This window comes from Lepisosteus platostomus, chromosome 13 (genome assembly GCF_059453375.1).
Source record: "Lepisosteus platostomus isolate fLepPlt1 chromosome 13, fLepPlt1.hap1, whole genome shotgun sequence".
Classification (NCBI taxonomy): Eukaryota; Metazoa; Chordata; class Actinopteri; order Semionotiformes; family Lepisosteidae; genus Lepisosteus; species Lepisosteus platostomus.
The window spans coordinates 9,819,018-9,841,865 of NC_142623.1; the positions used below are offsets into that span (position 1 = coordinate 9,819,018).

Below are 22,848 nucleotides of genomic sequence, written 5' to 3' on the forward strand. Positions count from 1 at the left end.
TGCCTGGTTTATGTGTATTCAGAAGCCAAAAAAAAAACCATACATCAGATCTTTATCATTTTCAGCATTTTTTAATGTTTGGTTTTTCATGTCCTGCAAACAAACCCAGTTTACAGTTTAATGATTGCCTCACTGGTCAGAGGAGGGTGGTTTGTCTGAAGGTCGATCCCACAGTCCTGAAAGATTGCGTTGTTAACAACCCAGGAGAATGAACCAAATTTGTAACCACTGTCCTTGCGCTGGAGTAAGGCAAACTGGGGACGCTAAAGTCTCCTTTAGTTAAGAGAAGGCTCTGGGTTTTCAGCAACGGAAAGCGAATTGGAGTTTTTCTTTCAGCATCAAGCTTGGGGCTGTGTGCAATACATGACTCATGACGAAGTATTATATTCTAGTTTAATTTATAAAAACAAGCACCAAAACGTAAGTTTGTAGAGTCCAATCATATATTAAATTAGCTTTTTATATCATATATAATAGATACCTTTGTGTAGTGAGATAGTAGAAAGTGAAGAAACTAAGAGACAGTTATACACACAATAAATCTGATCCACCTTGCTGTTGGTAAAGTAAATAAATATTTCTATACACCTCGCCAGACATCACCAGGGGTGTAGATGCAGATAAAGCCGGGGGGGTTAAGTGATAGCCCACTCTGCAGAACAGTGCTGACTAACACTCAAGTTCAGTGCTTTGCTCAGAGTGTTAGCAATGGTCTTTGGTGCCAGTGACAGCTGCACAGAAGCAAAGCAACACCTTTCCATGATGCAAGAGAAAAGCTGGGCCCACCTCCTGCGGGCCTGGCCAGGAAGGGTCTTCAGTATGTTTCAGAATGTGGCTTGGAAGACGAAGGGTAGGAAGGAGTGCAGGGAAGGAGGTGGTGGCGAAGATGATTGACGAGGTTCCTGCTTGGCTTTAGACGATTTTGTTCTCCAGCGCTGCGATTCTCTTTGTTACTGCTTCCAGTGATGCTGAGGTTAAGGAATGCAGCTCGCTTTTGCAACAGATATGTTCTGTCTTTTTTTTTTTTTCCCCCCATTTTCAATTTTCTGTCCCTGGATAAGCACGTGAAAAACTCTTACGCCAACACCTTTGTTGCAGGCTGACCTAAGATGGGAGCTGATCCCGAATAAGTGCACACAAGTGGAAACTATGGGGAAGTACTTTTAAAACTGAAAGTAGGACTGCATGACTGTGGGGATCTGTCAAAGCTGATACCCTGAATTCTTCCGGAAATAGATGGGTGATCCTTGGATCCATTGCTATTAGCAACCAAACAAGGCAGATGGGCCAAGTGGCCCTACCTCTGGTTTTATGAGCTCTTTTTTACAGAGCGAATTTAGAAGACTGAATTATATTCAGAAGCAGCAAGAGGGAATTGTTCAGAGAGCATGCATGCAAAGGTATGATACTGGGGAAACAAACTGCAGGGAAATGCAGGCAATCTTAACCACCACTCTATAACCCCCTCCCCCCCCCCCTCCAGAGATCTGTCACAACCTCTTCCACTCACCGTCTCTTACAATTGTGTTCAAAAAGTCCTACGAGACATTTTTATGCGTTTATCTTCAGAATGCACAAAGATTCCTGTATGACTTACCACAGCTCAGAAAAAACTACACTCCCCAGTGCTTCCTCACTTTCAAAAAGGATATATTTTTTTGTTAACGCTTTTATGTCATCCTCTACTTTTGTCCGGAACTTGACGATGGATTCACATTCACAGGGGTTTTCTTCTGGAAGACATTGTAGGAGAAATGGAGAAAGTATTAGGGTTTACGATTGATTTGGACTGTGACAGGCAAGCAGTTATATCCTGTTGTCATTGTAGCCTGTGTCTTTATAGTCTGTGCCCATCTGCCTGTCCTTCAGTGAATATGTATAAATAGGCTTCACTGTGAGATGCAGCATCTGTGTGCACCTCTCTCAATGAAACGTTCTCTCATCTCTGTATTTCTAAGGCAGATATCTGTGCCCATCCACCCTTCAAGCTGTAGTTCTTGGTTCTTATTTTTCCTGCATGTAAACTGACCGGTTATTTAGGTGATTTTCCCACAGTTGACTCAATGGGAAATGTGGCTCCATGAGTGCTTTTCCTTTACTGAAAACATGAAGCCTGTGTGTCTGCCTCTCTCAAGCTGGAGCCCTGTGTGTATCTTTCCTAGTTCGGGACATACCCTTGCAGACTTTGACATGCAGTTTTTTTGCGATCTGGTTAATGGTCTTGAAGTCGGCTGTGTAGAAGTAATGCTGTGGATCTGAGGCAATCTCCTTCAGCTCGTCTTCCACAGCGTTGCCAACTCCTACTGCGTACATCTTAAACTCTGCAAGAGAGGGCACCCACCGAGATGAAATACGCAGTTCCATTGTTCAAGTAGTTCTTTAAGATACAATCTGCAATTACAAAACAGGGTTGCAGCAACCAAATAATATTATGGTATCAGGCTTTTTTTTAGATATGGTCTGAAAGGGCTGAACTTGGGGCTGGGGCTAATTGGTATTTAATCTGTATGACAGACTTTGAAAGCAGATGGTTTGGGTCTTGAAATCTAGCAGCAATACTGGCAAGGATAAATTCTCTTCAGAGACTGAAACCCTCACAGAATGTTACCTGGGTCTCCCTATGTTTCAGCTCTATTATTGTTCTACCAACTTGCTTAATATGGGCTATTAGTTCACCCCTGCTTCACCATTTTATATGTATGTTGGGTCGGCGATAAACTAAACCATTGATGATAAGTAAATTCCCTATCCATGCCTTAACCAGACCCAGCTCTCTTTCTAAGATTAGATGAAATTAGGTATATCAGGGTGGAACTCTTATAAGCAATATCAAAATACACATTCTCTTCTTTCAGTTACAGAAACTATATTGTTTATTGGACTTCCAACAGAATAGCCACTGTGCTATTCTAAATGCCCATAGACATACTTTTTCTGTAAGGATTATCTACCAGAAATTCCTGTCACTTCTTGTTAAAGAAAAAATCAATTATCCCACTGTCACTGCCATGAGTGTTTCAAGTCAGTGTGATCCTCAGGAGCTGTCATCACAGTGCATAGCTTCTGCAAACTGTGAAAACAGAATTTTTCAACATGACTTCATTGGTGGGTTTAAAATTGGTGCACAACTTGTATATTCTCCAGCATGTGGTGTATTTATTATTTGCAGGATTTTTGTTTATTGATGGAATGGTGTGCTTTACCCAATTTGTCTTCCTTGACATTTTGAGGGCTTCAGAATCTGATTTATTAAAAATCCATTATTTGCTGAGGGGGACGATTTTATTTTCCCCACGAGCATATTTATTAGCCTGGCATCACACAGCGGTCACATCCCTCTTTCCTTACCCTTTTCTTTGGCCTTCTTGGCAGCATCCCCAATGTAGTCCTGGGAGCGGCCATCGGTGAACACAATGCCCACCTTGGAAACTCCAGGACGAGCCCCGTGGCTGACTGAGAAGCTGTTGTCCACCAGGTACCGCAGAGCCTGGCCAGTCATGGTGCCCTTCTCCATGTAGGACATGTTCTTGACCGCGTCCTTCAGGTCCTTCTTGGTGTTGTATAGGCCCAGAGGGAACTCCTGCCTCACTGAGCTGGAGTACTGCACCAGCCCCACGTGGGCTTTGTTCTCTGCCACATCCAGCTTGTCCACGATCTGGTTGATGAACCTCTTGACCAGCTCAAAGTTCTCAGGCCGCACGCTCTTGGAGCCATCGATCAGGAAGACCACGTCAGTGGCAGAGGAGCTGCAGGCTGCAGGGAAGGAGAGACAGGGGTGTTACAGCGAGGGCAGGAGGTGAGAAGAAGCAGTCTATCACTGCAGTTGAGGGTTTTAGTCAGCCCTTTAGGCAAACTTCTAATCAGTTCCTATTACCAGAATTTCTGAATATACATGTTCCAGATACCCTTAATACTGCTACCTAGACAAGTTTTGAAAGACAATAACTTGGTTTTATTCATGAAATGGCACACTGAGATCCTCCACTCAAGGAGTTATCTAACAAATGGGCTAGATGGGCCAAATGACCCCCACCTGTCTAAAAAGTTTTCTAGGTTTGGGGCTGCCAAAGCTGTGACCTTTCCATTATAATACTATCAGCTTCTTAATTGCTGTATTGATTAGGCTTAGTGTCTGTTAAAATATCAAGACCCATTTTCTTGCAAAAGTCTACAAAGGAGTGGACTGGAAGAGCTGCATTTTCTTTTATGAAAACATCAAGCAATTAATTTTTAATGCCAGGCACTGGAGTCTGGAGAGTGTATTGGGATAATCTGAAACATAGATCTTTGCACATTTTAATTGCCTGTCAAGGCAGCATTTTATCTGCTATGGAGGCCGTTACTGACCAGACTGTGTCCTGATAATAAGAGAGATGTGAATCTTAATCGTTTGGTGGTCTCAGCATGTGCTGTCATCTGATTATGTGTGATAAATGTAATAGATTTATAAAGACACTTGGGAACGAGATGGCTGTGCTTAATGATATCATTTCATTCCCATTTCTTTAACTTAAACTTTAATGGAGATACTGGATATATTAAGACATACAAATATCTAACAAAGTACAGTGAGAGACAGGATTGAAAACAGTTTGTAGACTGAAAGTTGAACATTAGAATCTGTCATTAGCTGATTATTGATGGGTTTAAAAGGCATTTGCCTGCCAATTTCTGGATGCAACCAGGAAACAATAAAATATATTCAAAAATACAGACAGCTGAGACATTTTTTGTAAAATAATAATATTAACTAACTTTCCCAGTGTTTCTTTGTAATTTGTCTTTTCCCTTGCTTAAAAGACAACACTCACATCTTGGTCAAATCAAAAAGATTTAAACTTTAAAAAAAAACAAATTTGTAGTATTTTCCAACTGGACATCAGTTAAACAGAAAAGTAAACTCACAGCTTTTCAATTCTTTTACTCTGCTTTTATTAATAATAATTATTCTTTGTACTTGTATAGCACTTTTGTGGACACTCCACTCAAAGTGCTTTACAGGTAATGGGGAATCTCCTCCACCACCACCACCAGTGTGCAGCACCCACCTGGATGATACGATGGCAGTCATAGTGCACCAGTACACTCACCACACACCAGCTATCAGTGGGGAGGAGAACAGAGTAATGAAGCCAATTCATAGATGGGGATTATTAGGAAGCCATGATTGGTAAAGGGCCAATGGGAAATTTGGCTAGGACATCAGGGTAACACCCCTACTCTTTTCAAGAAACGCCCTGGGATTTGTAATGACCACAGAGAATCAGGACCTCAGCTTGACGTTATCTCATTCGAAGGATGGTGCCTTTTTACAGTATAGGGTCCCTGTCACTATACTGGGGCATTAGGACCCACACACTCACCACAGGGTGAGCGCCCCCTACTAGCCCCTCTAATACCTCTTCCAGCAACAACCTTAGTTTTTCCCAGAAGGCCTCCCATACAGATACTGACCAGGCTCACACCTGCTGAGCGTCAGTGGGCTGCCAGTTGTATTTTGCAGGGTGATATGGCTGTTGGATTGTACAGTACCACACTGGTACACTTCAGTGAGGGCTGCTGTCAGCTATGTGGGATATGGGCAGCTTTAACCACTCAGGCACTGGAAGACAGATGGCCAGCTCCATCCTGGAGCTGAGAAGTTTGTAGGAGTGTCCAGTAGAGATGACACTTGGGGCACGCCTTGGACACTTACCACTGCAGGACTTGCCATCTTCCAAGAGAGTGAAGCCTTCATTGCAGGCACACTTGTAGGAGCCGGGCATGCTGACACACACCTGCTCACAGTCATGGTCACCTGTTGCACAGAGGTCAGACACTGCGGGAGGGAGCCGCGAGGGCCTGGTTAGAGTTAGCGTTAGAGAGGAGAAAACAGTACTAGGTCTGTCCGAACACAGGGACAGTGGGATTATTTTAAGGATACACCACACAGTTGACATTAAGCATAAATCTAATTGAGTAGGCCAAGAATGCACAGAGTTAGAGGAGTAGCACACCTACGCAAACCAACTTTCCTGTTTTCACCTCCCGTGCACTGCGCTGGTGTCTTAAACAGACTTTCTTTTTTTGGTTGGTACAAACTTTCACTTTGAGGTCAGATCAAAGGTTTTGCAGTTACTGTATGAGACACTTTGAACCTGTAATCTAACATCATCATTTATCAGGTGTGCAGAAACAGTCAATCGAGATGACCAACTGCTTCTGCAGAATGAACAGAAGGTGAAATCAAAGGAAATTAAAGAGCTGGAGAAAACCAAATTTAAAAAATTGTTAAGCAGCCATAATTTGGTTATCCTATATTGTATAAAGAATAGCTTTTAGACAACTAATAGCTAAACTCTAAGCCAACTACTGAATTTGTGTCTCAGACATTTGTAGGATTACAGTGACGTCACAGCCACAGACCACTGGCAGGGAGCTGAGCTGGGGTATTTGCTGTGAATTCTGGTAATAATTAACACAGACTGGAACAGATAGCACAGCAAATACAGTATTATCAGCACCAAGGCACAGAAAGCTGTGGCATAAACAGATCAGGCCTACAAAAGGCAATCCCACACCCCATTCTGAGACGACAAACAAAAGTAGTTACTACAACACACCTGTCTCCGCTGTCCGCAGGAATTATGATTATTTTCCTTAGTTATGCTTTTTCTGACTTTACTTACCTGTGAAATTTACTTTTTACACCTGTAATAGGACTGGGATAATGCAGATAACATCTCATTCCTTCTTAAATGATTAGGACTCAGGAAAAATACTTATCAGTTTGACATTTCTGTTCACTTTAAAAGACACTCTTCTGATTATCCAGGTACTGTAAATGTCTTGCATCAAAATTGTCAGCTAACTTATCAGTGGGGCGTTCCTCCACAGTTCAGTCTTAACAAAGGATCTTTAAAGTGATGTTATTAAACTTAAAGGGTCACAAACATTTCTCTTCCACACAAATTGAAGAGGAGACAGAATACTCAACTAGAGTTCACTCATACTCATCTAGATCATTCCAAAGTGGACAGCTTATATTTCCAGTATTAATGTGGTTCCGTAACTAGTCATACATGGTCAATGTTCACACCTCTGGAATCTTTAGTCTTTAGTTTTCTCCTTAATTTAGTTTTGACCCTCGAGGAGCTAGTCTCCTGAAGGTTGAATGCATTCAATATTTTAAAACTTTCTGTGTCTGAGGGCTGGGTGTGAAATAAAACATTAAAAAAGAAAAATGAGTGAGCATCAGTGGTGCTTCTCTTTGCTTAAAAATTCAGGAATAGTTTTGATGAATTTTCAAAGATTTGAGTGTTGCTGCTTCCAGAATGTCTTGGTAATCTTTTCCATACATTAATCATCCTTGGTAAAAAAAAAAAGTTTTTTTTTTTCCAAATTGAATGGTTCCAATTGAGTGGCTGCATTTTGCTTGCACAACTTAAATTTACAAGTAGTGCAGTGTCAATCTTATTTATTCCCTTTAAAATCTTGTTTTACACAGATTTTTGCAAGACCTAAAAAGTGTGATTTTGTTTGTGATTATGGAGACAGACTGTGGTCCTGCAATCTGTTTTCATAACTTAATTTAGTAATTTCTTTAATCTCTACAATGAGTCTAGATGCTTTGAGCTTTCTCAAAGTTTTTCATATTTCTGCTGCAGTGCTGTATTCTTTCAGCATTACCCTTATTAACTTGTGTTTAACTGCGGCAATTGATGTGGTCTAGCTTTTTTCACAGAAGTAGTTCCTGCTATTGCATTGCAGGATGTTTTACAGCAAAAAAGCTACTAAAAACAACTATTCCTTTGTGTAAATTATGCTAAGACAATAGCAGATACAAATTATATTAATAACTGCCTTATCTTGATAGTGGGTTTGAGGTGCTGGGCTTCTAGTGGATAACATGTGGTTGTTTTGGTCTAAAACCGCCTGCCCAATTCAGAACAACCAGATACGACAGACAATCAAATGTGTCTTGACAGCGCTGCCAGTGCACTCACCACAGAAGGCCTCCTGGAACTTCTTGGTGAGTTTCTCAATGATACTGTAGCTTTCCACGTAGTCGACGTGGTCCTCCAGGGGTGTGCTGGCGATCTGTCGCAGCGTGTTCATGTCCACCCGCCCCACGCCAATGGCGAATATCTGGATCCCCAGATCCCGGGCCCGCGCTGCCACGTCTTTCACGTTGTCCTGAGGACGCCCATCCGTCACGATGATGGCCACCTGACCAGGGCCGAGAGAAGAAGCAGCTGTGTTAACTTGTTTCTAATCTTTTCGTTCTACAGCCCTGACACACTTGAACCGTCTCTGCTGCCAAGGGGAACAGTAGTCGACAGCACTCCCTTAGTGTAACAAATCTGATTTGGGGGTGGGGGTGGTCAGTTCTATTTGACCAAAAAGAACCTGTGATGTCCAAAGTGGTAGCTTATTCACAAGGGTTTAAAATGATCCTCATCAAGCATACCGTCACTTAAGTTCTTTGTACCTTTTCGTATTCAGATGCTAAGTTTTAGAGTTCTGAACATGGAAGTTTATGCCAATACGTCAGATCATAGCATGACCTGACAGGCACAGACCACAAGGTGAGACTACACTTTGGTTAGGACTCCAGTTTATTGCAGGAAACATACAGACACGTGTATTTGCACAGAGGGCATTTTAGAGGTGCTCATTAACCTAGCATGTCTTTGAATCACAGGAGAAAACCAGAATTGCTGGAGAAAAGCTATATAAATCCAAAGGGAATATGTAAACTCTACACAGACAGTGCTCTGCAACTGAATGCTGGACTCAAGAGCTGTGAGGCAGCACTACTAATCAACACATCATTATGTTCCTGATATGCATTCTTACATTAATAAACTATCATAGTGTTTAACCTTGGAATAATTAACCTTTCTTTTCACACACTCTATGTAAAGCAGTTAAATACCCCCCCTGACCTTTAATAATGATAATAATAATTGCTAACACTTATATAGCGCTTTTCTGGACACTCCACTCAAAGCGCTTTACAGGAAATGGGGACTCCCCTCCACCACCACCAGTGTGCAGCCCCACCTGGATGATGCGAAGGCAGCCATAGTGCGCCAGAATGGTCTCCTAATCATCATCATCTTTACCAATCATGGTCTCCTAATAATCCCCATCTATGGACTGGCTTCCTGACACTGCTCTCCTCCCCACTGATAGCTGGTGTGTGGTTTTCATACTGGTGCATCATCCAGGTGGAGCTGCACATTGGTGGTGCTGGAGGGGAGACCCCATTACCTGTAATGAGCTCTGAGGGGAGTGTAAGTGTAAGGAATTATTTTTAATTGTTTATACAGGTATGTAAAAATGAATTAACTTCATTGCATTTTCAATGCCATTAATGATATTTTATATTTTGACAGTTTGTAATGTCACATGTTTACACTTTATATAATCTTTTAGCTTCCTAATACTTGTCCTGATGTGCTTATCACATTTTAGAAAATACTTTCTGTGTTTTCAATTGAAAACTAATTGAAGAACTAGACTTCAATTAGAGATTAAACTCCCACTCAGGCGATTACTCATATTGTGAAATGTAAGTTTAAGGGAGTATGTATTTTTTAATTTTACTCTATATTAGTTATCTTATGTGGGCAGTATGGGGGCGCAGTGAGTAGCATTACTGCCTTGCAGCGCTGGTGCACTGGGTTTAATTTGTGGGGTGCTGTTTGTGTGAGGTTTGCATGCTCTCCCTATGTTGACGTGTTTCCTCTGGGTGCTCCAGTTTCCTCCCACAGTCCAGAACATGTTAATAGGTTAATTGGCTTCTGGGAAAATTGGCCCTGATGTTTGTGGCTGTGTGTACCCTGCAAGGCCTGGCTACCCGTCCAGGGTGCAATCCCCACCTTGTACCCATTGCTTGCTAGGCTAGGATACGGCATACCTGCATCCTGTACTGGATAAAGTGGTTATAGAAAATGGATGGATGATTATCTGATTGCTATGTCCTAGTATCTAGGACCCTTCTTGCTTTTCTGAAATAGGTTAAAATGTCTTATAATAATTTCCACAGTAAACAATGGATAACTCTGAGGGTGAAGTGTTCCTTGGACCTACTAGTTTCTTCAGTAGTTGTTTAAGGTCAGCAGGGAAAGGGACAATGGACACTACTGCTTTACATATTCTGTTAGCTAGATGGCAGCAGTGTGACACAGACAGCTTAACATTGCTAGTAGCTGTGTCTGCTCGGTTCAGACTCTGCTAGTGAGCCATCCAGCCTCCCGAAAGCTTTGCAGTTAAATAATCTATGTTTAGTTTCTATCTAATACCTCTGGTATTAATGCAAATGCTCTTCTTACCAGTGATTTAGGAAAACAACATCCACTATGATAACTGTTCAATCATTAGGTTTGGGGATGATGTTGCCTTGATTGGACTTGAGATGACCAAAACAATTACAGAAAGGAGATAAACCTTTTTCTAAAAAGTGGTGTCAGGATAATTTATTGCTTTTTAATGAAACAAAGACCATGTTAAGTGATTTTAGAAAGAAATGCTCTATTTCTATGATTCCTGTAACTGTTAATGGAACTGATATTGAAACAGTAAATGAATATAAATACTTTGACACTATTACCGACTGTAAATTGATTTGTACCGCCAATGCAGAGGTATGGTATTTGACGGCATAACAAAAGTTGTAGTTTTTACGGAAGCTATGGAGTTTAAATGTAGAAAGCACAAAAATTGACACTTTTTTGCAGAAGTTCTATTCAGAGGATTTTAGCCTTTTTTATTATTCAGATCTGGGAAGCTGCCTTGTCCTTGCAGAAAAACAAATAAGTTGAACAATGTGATCATAAAATTTTAGATGACCCCTCTCATCCACTCTTTTTAGAATATACTGTCCTACTGGTACCTAGAGGAGGTACCAGATTCCCCTAGATAAAGTAAAGAGAGCATTTTCTCCCTCTATACCTATAAGCATTCAATTGTAGAATAATGAAAAAATGTTTGCATGTGGGGATCTTCTGATTATTCTTTTCAGACTCTTTACAAGCGAATTGTCTGTTTTTTTTAAATTTTATGACACTGGAAGAGTTCTGAGTGAGTAATGTTGTTGAATGTATTGCAATATTATATTATTGTTATATGTTATTTTATATGTTCAGGTGGGTAGCTGCGTCAGCATGCGTAGGCTGTTATTTTATATTATTGTTATATATTTTATTTATTAATGCAAGACAAATTCCCACGGGGGGAATAAAGTTAATTGTCAGTAGGGTACGTGTCCAATCCTAATGGTAACATTAATGCTTGTTCCTTTTCTCAGAGCAAATCCCTTACAAGGCCGGAAGACATCTTACCTTGCTGATGTCGGAGGAGCGCACTCGAGCGCCCTCGGCCTCGCTGAAGGCCACGTTCACGGCGAACTGGATGGCCAGGCCGGTCATGGTGCCGGTGGCCAGGGGCTCGATCTTGGTGACTGCCTTGACCAGGGCCGCCTTGTTGCGATACGTCTTGAGGGACACTTCGTTCTTCACCCCGCTGGCGTAGTTGACCACCCCGACGCGTGTGGCGTTGGGCCCCACATCCAGCCCCTCGATCACCTTGGTCAGGAAGACCTTGACCTGCTCGAACTCGGAGGGCCGCACGCTGCGCGAGCTGTCGACGATGAAGACCAGGTCCATGGGCCGAGTCCGGCACAGGCCTGCTGCAGGGCGAGAGGGAGCGAGGCGGTGCCCTTCAGCAGCGGCTTCACCATGTCATCAAGCAAAAAGGTTTGTTGTTTTTATTACCTTATTTAGTAAGTGGCCATATTAAGGGACTCTTTCAGGATTCCTAAATAACACTTCTGAACAAACATACAATAGGGAGATGCAAAGGGCTACAAGTTCCACACAGAACAACGAGCAGAGTGACCCATTAAAATAGCTTCTAGCTCACTTTTTACCCTTGCTATTAATGTATTAATTAATGCTTAATTTGATTAATTAGATAGTATTTTATTTATTATTCTGTAGCCACTGTGCCTCCAGTCTAGCTCATTAGGAGGATCGGTAGTGCCTGAAACACTGATATACTGTCTGTTCAACTGAGCACGTAATCTCTTGGTACCTGAATAGGTGTTTGACCCTGTTTATACTATATATATACTCCCCATACTTTGATGCTGTAGTCTCTGGTACAGTATTATTTTAAAAGAAGGTAGAAAATAACTTTTTGAGCAAAGCAACAGCAAGATGTGTTTCAATATTTGTTTTAAGTTTTTTTTATATTTAATGCGCAGGGCATTTCAGTCAGCTGTGAAAACATTTAATGTGCATTTAATATGCAATATGACATTAGTATGTCGCCCACAATCATGATCTTTTGTGAGCACTTCATTCAAGCATTTAATACTCCAAAAGTCAACCCAAAAAACTCTTTACATACTGCAAATAAGATCAATAAACAAGAATTGAAACCAAGTACACATATACAGTATGCTGTGTTAAAAACGTGAGTCAAATACAATATTTCTGAGACAAAGAATCTATTTTATTGCTGTTGAGTTCTGATGCAGTGCTAGTTTTGAGTCTTCCTGACCACACTGATAATGTCATTAAAAAAACTGAAACTATATTGCAGAAACTATATTGTAGCAGAAGGGGACACACATCATCTCTTGACAATTAGTTGAGGCAACACCATGGCTTTCTTATTTTTGTGGTTTCTAATGTCATTAAACTTTCTGCAATTCTGTCCAGAATGTTAGCACAGTACTCAAAATATATTGTTTTCTGGTTAATATGTGTTTTTGTGTAGACTTTTCATGTTTGTCCTGTGTTTGCACGTATTTTCACTAGGTGCCTAGGTTTCCTGCCACTCCCAGAGACGCAGGGCTATTCTTAATTGCCCCGGCCTCTGTGGCCCTGAAACAGAATGGGGTCTGTTGCTAAGCGACAACATGTTCTCTCATTCCTTCCTTCAGTCCTTTGATTTCGGGATAGGCTCTGGGTTGCCACTGCTTTCATCAGGATAATCTGCTTTCTGATAAAGGACAGATATTACATATTTTTTGGTTTATTTGGAATAAGCAAACCCTGGTAGGAGTTTGAATTAAAAAGAACAGGAAACAGTTCTCAATGCAAAGAGCTTTGGGCATTTGGAACAACCACCATTCAGGCTTCGAAATATATTTGATCTTTTGACATAAAAACTCGAAATAGTTTATTGAGTAAATGACTATAAATAGCTTTGTTTCAGCTGCCACATGTGTCATACCTGAAGAAGGTCTCACAGCTGAAATAGTCTCTTTCTTTTTTCCTTTCAGCACTGGAATAAACCTGTGCCTGTCCCTTTGCAGCCTACAAATGCTAGTACTTCAACTTCATCACCTACCCTCTGTCATTTGATATTTAATCTACTTGTTATTGCTTGAGGGGACCCTTTTAAATGAAATTTGTAAGGAAGGTTTGGAAGAGAAGACAACAACCATGTTCAGTCAGCCTCAGCTGTCATCAAACCTGACAGACGTTTACATCTTTTGCATCCCTACTCCAACCCATCTCCACCTGTGCAACAGCGTCTTGGTCACTCCTCACTCTGGGGGGGGGCTCGGGGGTCCCAGCCTCCTCATCCTCTGGCCAGGAGGTAACCCTCAGCCAAGTGGGTCAAGCCAAAGTGCCTATTTCTTGGGTCTTCATATTCCTTGTCAAACGATTTTCATCTCTTAAAACTAGCATTATTTCTGGACCAAATCATTGATGTCTAATGTTTAATTGCCTTGCCCCTACAAATTTAAATCGGCACATTATTGACTGAAAATCTGTTAAAAGTGGTTTTAAAAACTATAGGGAAGCAACCTTTTACGCAGCCAAATGCAATCAAGTAATGCTGTTTGATTTGTGTCAATACCTCCTTAGGCAGCAGTATTTTTAAAACCAAGGACTCGGAGCATAAAGATTTATGAAGCAAACAGTTCAATATTTATGGTTTTATTTATGAGCTTACCCGCTATTAAGAACGGTATGTTATGGTAATAATATTCAGTGTCACCTGCAACTCTAATCTTTCATCCATTTTTAATGAAGAACTAATAATTATTCCTTTATTTCATATGATCGGATATTACTTATTTATGAAAGGTGACACACTCTGATATCTGATTTGCAACAATTTCAGAAATTGCTCAAGCTTTTCACAAATGATGGAACACCAAAACAACAAACTCCTTTGACTCATGTTAAGGAATGCAGACCTTGGAAACACCAAGATCATCTCAGAAGTAACAAAAAAAAAACCTTTCCCTCAGTTTAATAGCTGTGTAAGCTTATTTATTCAGTAGGTGATTATGGCATCACTAACTATGTAACTTCAAGCAAGCTGTTTCTTCAGCTTTGGTGTTGCTTCTGTGGTTAAGAGGACACAAGCTTCTCGGAAAAGCCAGGAGGAATAACATCATTTTAAAACCACACGTAACATACCCTATCAGGGCACTCCTCAGAGCCTGTAGCAACTAAAACTCAAAGTGACCACAAAGTAGTGAAATCTAGAATGCACTATTGTGGTCCTTTTCAGAATAAACCAAAAAATGGCAGCATTCAATATCCCAAACCATCACTATCACCATATACCCCCTGTAAATACCAAACAAAAGCTTAATTGCACCTATGTGTGAATGTGAAAACCTTGCTCACCCCTAGTGTGACTATTTACAGGTCAACAGAGGTAATATAGTGGCCTCTATTGGCCAGGTTGGTGGCTGTAACTGCAACCCCTTTCTAGGCTAGCTGGCCACGCCAGGGTTTCACAAAATACCCCCCTTACTAAAAAGTTTTATTAAAGTTTGTGAAGTGTGAACGTTCATCTATACCCTCATTTATGTATGGTAACTACCAGACTAAGTCACGTGCATATGATAATTCATGTCTTGGAGACCTTGCACTGGTTTCCCTCCAGATTTTGAGTTGAATTCAACATCTTTTTGTGTATATTCAGGACTTTGGATCTGTGCCTCCATAAGCAGGATTTATAGGTTACTACAAAGCCATTAATTTGATAAATTAAGCCGGTGATTTGACACCTGTTAGCAATCCATGACCAGCATTCTGTGAATTTAACAGAATAGTTGCTTAATTCAGTCATTACATAAAGGTGTTTAAATAGCTGTCTTTAAAAACTGGAATCCTACAAGATTAAATAGGGCCACTCAGCCTTTTGAGTTTAAAAGTTTTAACTGCAACACACCAGCTCCTTTCTTTTTTTTAAATGTTTCCATTGCTAAAGTTATGCAATTAACAGTAAGGGATAGTGGTGACTTTATTTTTAATAACTGTGTTGTTGGATCATATCGGAAAAGGTCTGCAAAGGCTGAATTTTGATGAACTGACATAATCATCTTTTGTTATAGCAGCCTGGCAAACTGAATAACAGGGTATCTTAGAGTCATGTATATATTGAATGTGGTGCTATCCTTTTTACTAGACAGCGTGTGAAGTCTTAATTCTGAAGCACAGATCAGTTGGAAAACACAGACGTAATTTTAGGCAGGATTAGATGACATCCAATTTTAAACAGTAACAGATAGTACTTTTAACATAAGAAGATGCTCACCATATACATGTTAACTATTGATCTCTTCTTAATCTGTGTAAATGAGCTGATAATAAAAATAAAATAAAATGATCACATACCTCACAGTCTGTCACTATCAACTGTTCTTTACGCCAAAAGTGAAGATGAATTCAGGAAAGCATGATCAAGGTGTTTCAAATTCTGTAAGGAACTGGCACAGTCCACCCTAATCTTCAATTTAAAAAAATCACACAGACCAGAGCCAGAGAGCATTCACAGGATTTAAGAGCAACTTAATTTGAGACTGCAAACACAAAGAACTGTGAGTATGAGAAACAAGGTTATGGATGTTGTGGGCTTCGGACAGAATCTGAGACCTGGGGGAGAAGAATAAACCAAACAGCTTTGTGACACCCATAGTACTCAAATTATGGACAGTTATTATACTTATATAATATGCTTTATAAATAGTTATAGACATATATTTAGCAATTATCATTTTACCTTTATATTTACCCTTTGAATTAGACCATTTTCTCATTGGTGTAGTGCCTACTGTCATATGTGACTGGTGGCTAACCATGAGCAGGGAGTCAGTTTAGATCCATGAGATGCAGCAGTTTTGGCTCATATTAAACCCAATGGCTTGCAGGGTATCTGCACATCAGCAGTCTGCCAATGTGTGGCTTGGCTGCCATCTTCACCAGTTTATGGCAATGTGCAGTTGAAGGGGGGCATAGGATAATGGTTCAAAACAAGTTCCATGATCAGTCCAGAAAATCCATGGAAGATAGTTTACAGGGATATACAAGGGTTCAAGTACACTAACAAATGAAAGAGAGCCCAGAAAATCTGTATGGATGACAATCAGCAGGAAAACAGAAATGTTTAAAATCTGTAAATGTGTAGCTTGATAAAGGAATTCTCTCATTCTCTCTGTGATTTGTCACAAATCTTGCAGGCTAGAGACTTTAGTGTCACTAATGTCACTGTTTCCTGAGAACATTTTGCGAAGTAGGATAAGTCAGGACTCGTGTTCAAAATTGCTTTTACAAACCTTTAGGGAACAAAAATGATCTGTCAGAAGTTATTTTATTCAGTTTCTGTGATGCAGAAAGCAACCCATAGCAATTAGACAGGATATTTTCTTAGGTTTGTGGAATGTGAGTTTGGCTAAAAAAAAGTAGGACATTTTCCAAAGCACTCGGGATGTTATAAAGAACATTGTTTGTGATGGTGAGTGCCCTGTGATGGACTGGTGTGTAAAAGATTACGTGTATGGTGTGTAATAAATGAATACATCAATGAAAACTAAGTGGAAAATATCTTATAATGGAATGAGTTGTGAATGGAGTACTTAGCGTCTGCTGACTGTAGATGAGTGTAGGAACAACACTGAATGAGTGTTCGTGTTCATTTTGATATAGAAGTTTCATACAATGTTGTATACAGTATGTATACCAAAATCTTATAACTTTGTCCCTTGTAACCTAGACAGTGAACTGCTTCTTACATGGTATATGGTATAACGGTGTTCTAATATGACCACCACCATTGAACACACCTTATTACAAAACCAGTATTTATAGTATAAACACCTATAATATAGTATAAGCACATATAATGATATTACTGTTATTATATATGTATAATTCTTATAGTTTCAAATAAGCACATTGTGAGTATGTTAGAAGTAGCTGACTTCAGGAATGGCATTCTTGAAACTGTCAGCTTCAATGTCTGACAATACTGAAGGCAGCCAATAGGGGGCGCTCAGTGTTCCTTTAAGTGGTGGTTGACAGAAATTTCAAATGCATTCTGTGGATACCTGCTCTGCATCTTATTCATGTAATTATAATAGAGTTATGATAGAAATCCGGGAGGAAGGGTAGACCCACTTCACACATTTCCGCTCGCCTGCGCATATAAATCTCGCACCTCACCCATCTACACCCCTGTAACAACTCCCTAGCTCAATCATTGTGATTCTGAGAGGGGGGCTGGGCGGCTTCATCCTTTCAGTGAATCTGTGAAATTCACTCAGCCAGATGAGCTCAAGTAACTATACTCTGCATATTTTGTCTCTCTTGCATTTATTAGGATCTTACTGAACTACTGAGTGCTCTCTATGATTGGTGTTACTTCCCAAAGGTTAATGAATAATCTTGATTTATCTTTTTTTCTGCAGTGAGAGGAGAGAAATGACCCGAACATGCTCAGTGGTATATGAATTGCTTCTTTGTTTTAATAAAGTGTTTCTAAATTGGTCTGTAACTAGAGAGACTTGGAATTCCTTGAAGGATTTTGAGCTTACTTTAAGCAATAATTCAAATATCTGAAACACTTTTGAGTCTTGTTTTGTCTGTAAAGCAACATAGACGTGTGCAGATTCTTACCATAGAAGGCGCAAGTATATCTAATTTGAGCACAGACGCAAGTTAAAATATTCACTCAAAACATTCTTGACCACTTTGAGTGAAAAGGCTGTTTTGCTTTTAATGGTAAACGAAACAGGCATAAAATTTACTTGTAAAGCAAACTAATGCATTGTGAAAATTAAATGCATTCAGCATGCTTGAAAGGCAGAAGGTCAGAATTTCTAAATATTTAAATAGCAAACCATCTGCTGTCTCCACAGGACCATCAATATACTAAATAGAAGAGGGAGTTTTTTATTTTCCAGTCATCGCAGATTAGTGCCGCAGTTACATTGCCAAATTCCGTCTGGACTGTTTCGGATCGGCTTCACAATTTCAGTAGTAATTTTAGCTAATGTACAGCTCTGATGAGTTATTTTCCAGCTAAGCAACCAGCAAAATGGGAGAATGTGCTATGAATTCCAAATGAATAAAAGGTACCTAAGTATAGCAGGGATAAACAGAAAACTGAAGTTATGAATCCAGTTACATGTCCAGAGCCCTAACCTTGAGTGTTCTTGCAGTGACTGGAATAGATGATATCAAACAATTTCAAATCAGTGTCTTCATCCCAGGTCCTGGAGAACCCTGGTCCTGCAGGTCCTTTTTGTCCCCAAAATGGAATTGTTTGGAACTTATTGAGCCATTAAACGAGTAAGGTGTTTAATTAGAGGAAATCTGGTCCTTGAGGGATACACAATGTGCAGGACCATGTTCTTAAAATTTCTCAATTACTTAATACATCTGTATAATAAATCTTCATAAATAAAACTGATTATTTCAATGGTTGCATAGATAATCTGCTAAATTGGTACTTTCAAGGGCCAAGCGCCTGATTAAAATGAATAGATTCATAGGCAGTAAAAATTCAAGTGTAGTAAAAATGCCAAAGAATGTGTGACCAGAATGCAAGACATTTTTTAAATAATGTATATAAATGTAAACATTTATAACTATATATTGTGTGATATAGTGGAGGAATATTTATGCATAATAATTACACTATTTTAAATAGGGATATTGTAGGGCAGAGCGGTGGCTCTGTGGCTAAGGATCTGTGCATGTGGCTGGAAGGTTGCCGATTCAAATCCTGCAGCTGGCAGAGGAATCCTACTCTGTTGGGCCCCTGTGCAAGGCCCTTAACCCCAACTCCTCCAGGGGTGCTGTACAATGGCTGACCCTGCGCTCTGACCCCAGACTCTCTCTCCCTGTCTGTCTGTGTCTGTGTCTCATGGAGAGCAAGCTGGGGTATGTGAAAAGACAAATTCCTAATGCAAGAAATTGGACAGGGCTAAGAAAGTGATGTTATGCTATATAACATATAATGGAGATTGACTTCCTTGCAGTGTAAAGCAAGAGCTATTGTTCTCAAACGGTATGATCTTTCTTCTTTGACTGTATGACCTCTCTGTCATACAAAGCCCCTAAACAGCTCTATATATACTGTAGTATGGTGTTTTGCTGGAACTATAAAGATAACCTGTCCTGATAATCAACTTAAAACGCACATATAAGCATACAAGCTCTAAAGATTTGCACCTGTATTGCAAGTATAGAAAAAATGAACTGCAGTTTACATGCATGGTGTACATTTCCTCTAATACCATGTTTAGGTGTCACACTGCACAATGCATATATTATAAATCACATCCCATTTAAAAGACAGTTCTGTAGAATGAAAAACCTTGCAAACTGCCCTGTACCAGATCCACAACTACTGTATATCCTATGGGGAAGAATGGCATCCTTTCAGCAGGAGTGAAAGGGTTCACTTTATGGTACCACAGGAAGCAGACATTTCCAGAGGTAAAATTTTGAGCTAAATAGGGTTTCCACACTGTCAAGACATTCAGCAGCCTATAATTCACCCTCTCATATAACCTCTTCAATTCCCACCTGTAGGGATAAGTTAGTGTCCAATAAGTTCAGAAGAGATGATAAATATATTTAGTTGACAGACATTATCTGTTTAAATAATCTTACGTAACCCTTTGTAACCTTTTCAAATTCAGAGAAAAAAAAGGACTGTTTTAATTAGCTGATATCAAACAGTAAATTAATGCAAAATCATCTTCCTTTTGGCAGTATGTTACAGATATACCTAATGTTTGGATTTTGACCCTGGTTTTCAATGACAAGTCCATTTCAGGTGGTGTATTTGGCTGTAGTCGGTAAAACCATATGTTGAAATGTAAAGGATCTCCAAAATCTAGTGAATCGACTGTGACAAAAATGACTCTGAAGTTGTGAGGAAAGTTGGGGCTATACAAGAGATGTAACCAAGCCATGTTACACCTGCTATTGTGGTCATTCCTCCACTTTGCAAAACTAAAGTGCTTAAGAATTAGAAAGATTGTAAACCTGAGGACAAGCTAAGAACTGCCAGTCTGGCTGGTCTGTTGTAGGAAGACATAGCACCCAGACCACACTCAGTTCCAGTAATGGTGCAAAATTAAACCAGAAAAACCCTCACAGATATGGGATTGTAAAGAATTCATCACCTTTGCTATTATGAGACATGCAATGAGGTTGAGACGGTGAACATCACTGGAGCCAACTGGAAATGATTGTCTGTGTCCTCTACAGAGCAAATGAAATTAACTTAAGCATGCACCAGTAAAAGTAAATGCAGATATTCAGGCCTGTGAGAAATAAATCTATTTAAGATCAAAAACCTCCTTGTTCTTTAGCTCCATTGCTTTAGCATATTACGTTATGGGCAACAGCAATGCTGCTGAAGCTGAACGTCTCACAGAATTCAACATCCTCCTCTAAAGCCTTTACAAAATCTTAGCTACACACTTGAGAGAATTTGAGGGAAAAGAAAGAACACAAACCTTTGTAAAAACAAATTACATAATTTGACCTCTCAGGACAGTGCTGGGTTGGTGAAAATGTGAAGAAAATAATGCCTTAACACTTTAAGTAAAACAGAACAAGAGTACTATATGTTCCTTCCCGAATACAGAAACAGTCCATTCAGTAGAATAAAACTATTCTATGCTCAAACCAATGCCATTAATGTATGGGGAAAAAAAGGAACAATGCTTTTTTGGAAACCAGAGCTAACCAAAGTGGCTTCAAACTTGCTTTTCTGTAAAAAAAAGTAACAATCAATTCTTGCCTTACCAGAACCCACCACTCCCCCCCACCCCTTCCCAAAAATCAGTACCCGAAGGGTCGCTGGCTGCTGTTTCCTTACCACTCAGTGCCGCGGCATTCCTGTACTCAACCAAAGCTCCACACTCCTGGCCAACGAGGATCAGGCAGAGCAGCAGCAATCCGCATGGCAGAGACCTCATGGTTGTTGGACAGTGGAGAACAGGTTAGAGAGTGGCTGTCTGGGGTCCTGGCGGCGAGGTATTAACACACCACTCCTTTCACAAACCAGAAATCCAGCCCCTGGGATGTGGGGAAATACCTGAAAAATGCAACCTCTGATTTGAGAGAGGAAAAAAAAAATGCGCACACACGCACTCACAAACACCTTGCCAAAAACTACGAAGGCAGAGAGGGGGAGAGAGTTATGTGAGTGATGTCTTCTGTAACCAAAGTTGCTGAACTTCTCAGAAAATGTGTGAAAGGTGCATTAAGGGAGGACAGAGAGTTAAATAAAGACCGGGGTAGTTCAAATAAACTGAGAGAAATGAATGGCAGGCTCTTATTGTGTCTTTTTACAGTTACAATGTGAAGTGTCAGTCACGAAACTGTATGGCTTCATACCTTCAGAAATTCTGGGGCTTTTGTTTGCTTTGGTAGCTTTAACAAAAATAAAACAAAGACAAAGATAATGGTTTGCCCTTAACCTTACCTTTTGTGGATAATGGAAGAGGCTAAAGGGAAATTGTAACATCCATGAATGCAACGCGTTTCTATTTGTCCACCACAAAAAAATGACAAAATAGGTTTGAAAACCTTATTCTCTCTTCACTTTTCCTCATGCAGAGAATGATAATAGCAATGTGGGTCCTCAGCTCAATCGCCTCTCTACGCAGTAAGCCTTAGTATGACCTTCTACCCTGTATATCATTTGATATATAAAAGTATGTACCATTTGATGACACGCATTAAAAGATAACACATGCTGTGTTTGCAGCAGTGACATCACTATGGAGCTGATGTCATACGAGAGGCTCATCATGAGTACCTTTGCTGAATACTTTATGCTGAACACTCTTACATATTATAATTTTGCACAATAATCACTGCTGCTACCCGTACTGTAATAACCTATTGTATTAGACTCATGTTGCTTCCTGAAACTTGTTCAATTGTACCGGCACTGTATATAGTAGGTGTTATGCAAACCTGAAAGGTTGTGAAGATCCATTCTATAATCCATTCTATAATTATTGTTGAATAAAGCCTAATGAACTTATAACAATAGTTGGTGTTAAAACAGAATTGACACACTTCTAAATAATGTAATATTGAATTTTCCAGTGAAATTCCATATTATATTACTGGCTGACAGTAGACAACAGTACAACATAACATTAAATAGTAAGAATGCCATGAGACAAAGACCATGCTGACATTATATTGTATATCGCAATGAGTGTTCAGACTTTTGGCTGTACAGACCTTTAAAGTTTCTTTTGTTCAGCAAGAATGTGTTTCCTGCTTACAACATATCAATAAAGGGACAGTTACTGTTCAGACAGACTAAGGTATCAATAAGAAACAAGTAATAGGTTTATTCCATGCTAAAAAAAAGAAGAAAGAGAACACAACGTTTCGGCCGTGGAGCCTTCTTCAGGTGAGAGGGTCACAGAGTGGTTAGATTGAAAATCCACTAACTTGGAGATAAAATTGACTTTCTACTAGCCTACAGAGATTGGGATGCCACAAGCAGAGCCACATGATTGGCTATTAACCCCAGTGTGGTTGGGTGGCAACAACTAGTTGATCA

At 40.0% G+C, this 22,848-nt stretch overlaps 1 protein-coding gene across 2 annotated transcripts; it reads right to left on the bottom strand.

Annotated features, from left to right (window-relative positions):
* Window positions 1-51: 51 nt before the first annotated feature.
* matn1 (matrilin 1) lies at window positions 52-21,365 on the bottom strand. 2 transcript variants are annotated; one of them, XM_088603061.1, is made up of 8 exons: window positions 21,139-21,363; window positions 11,328-11,674; window positions 7,986-8,208; window positions 5,696-5,818; window positions 3,349-3,753; window positions 2,175-2,321; window positions 1,653-1,733; window positions 52-962 (listed from the first exon to the last, which is right to left on the bottom strand). In XM_088603061.1, the coding sequence occupies exons 1-8, from the start codon at window positions 21,236-21,238 to the stop codon at window positions 913-915; spliced, it is 1,476 nt and encodes a 491-aa protein (XP_088459187.1). In that variant the 5' UTR covers window positions 21,239-21,363; the 3' UTR covers window positions 52-912. The 2 variants fall into 2 exon arrangements, with proteins under 2 accessions (XP_088459187.1, XP_088459188.1); XM_088603062.1 differs by lacking the exon at window positions 5,696-5,818 and having other exon boundaries at window positions 21,139-21,365.
* Between the last annotated feature and the right edge of the window lie 1,483 nt (window positions 21,366-22,848).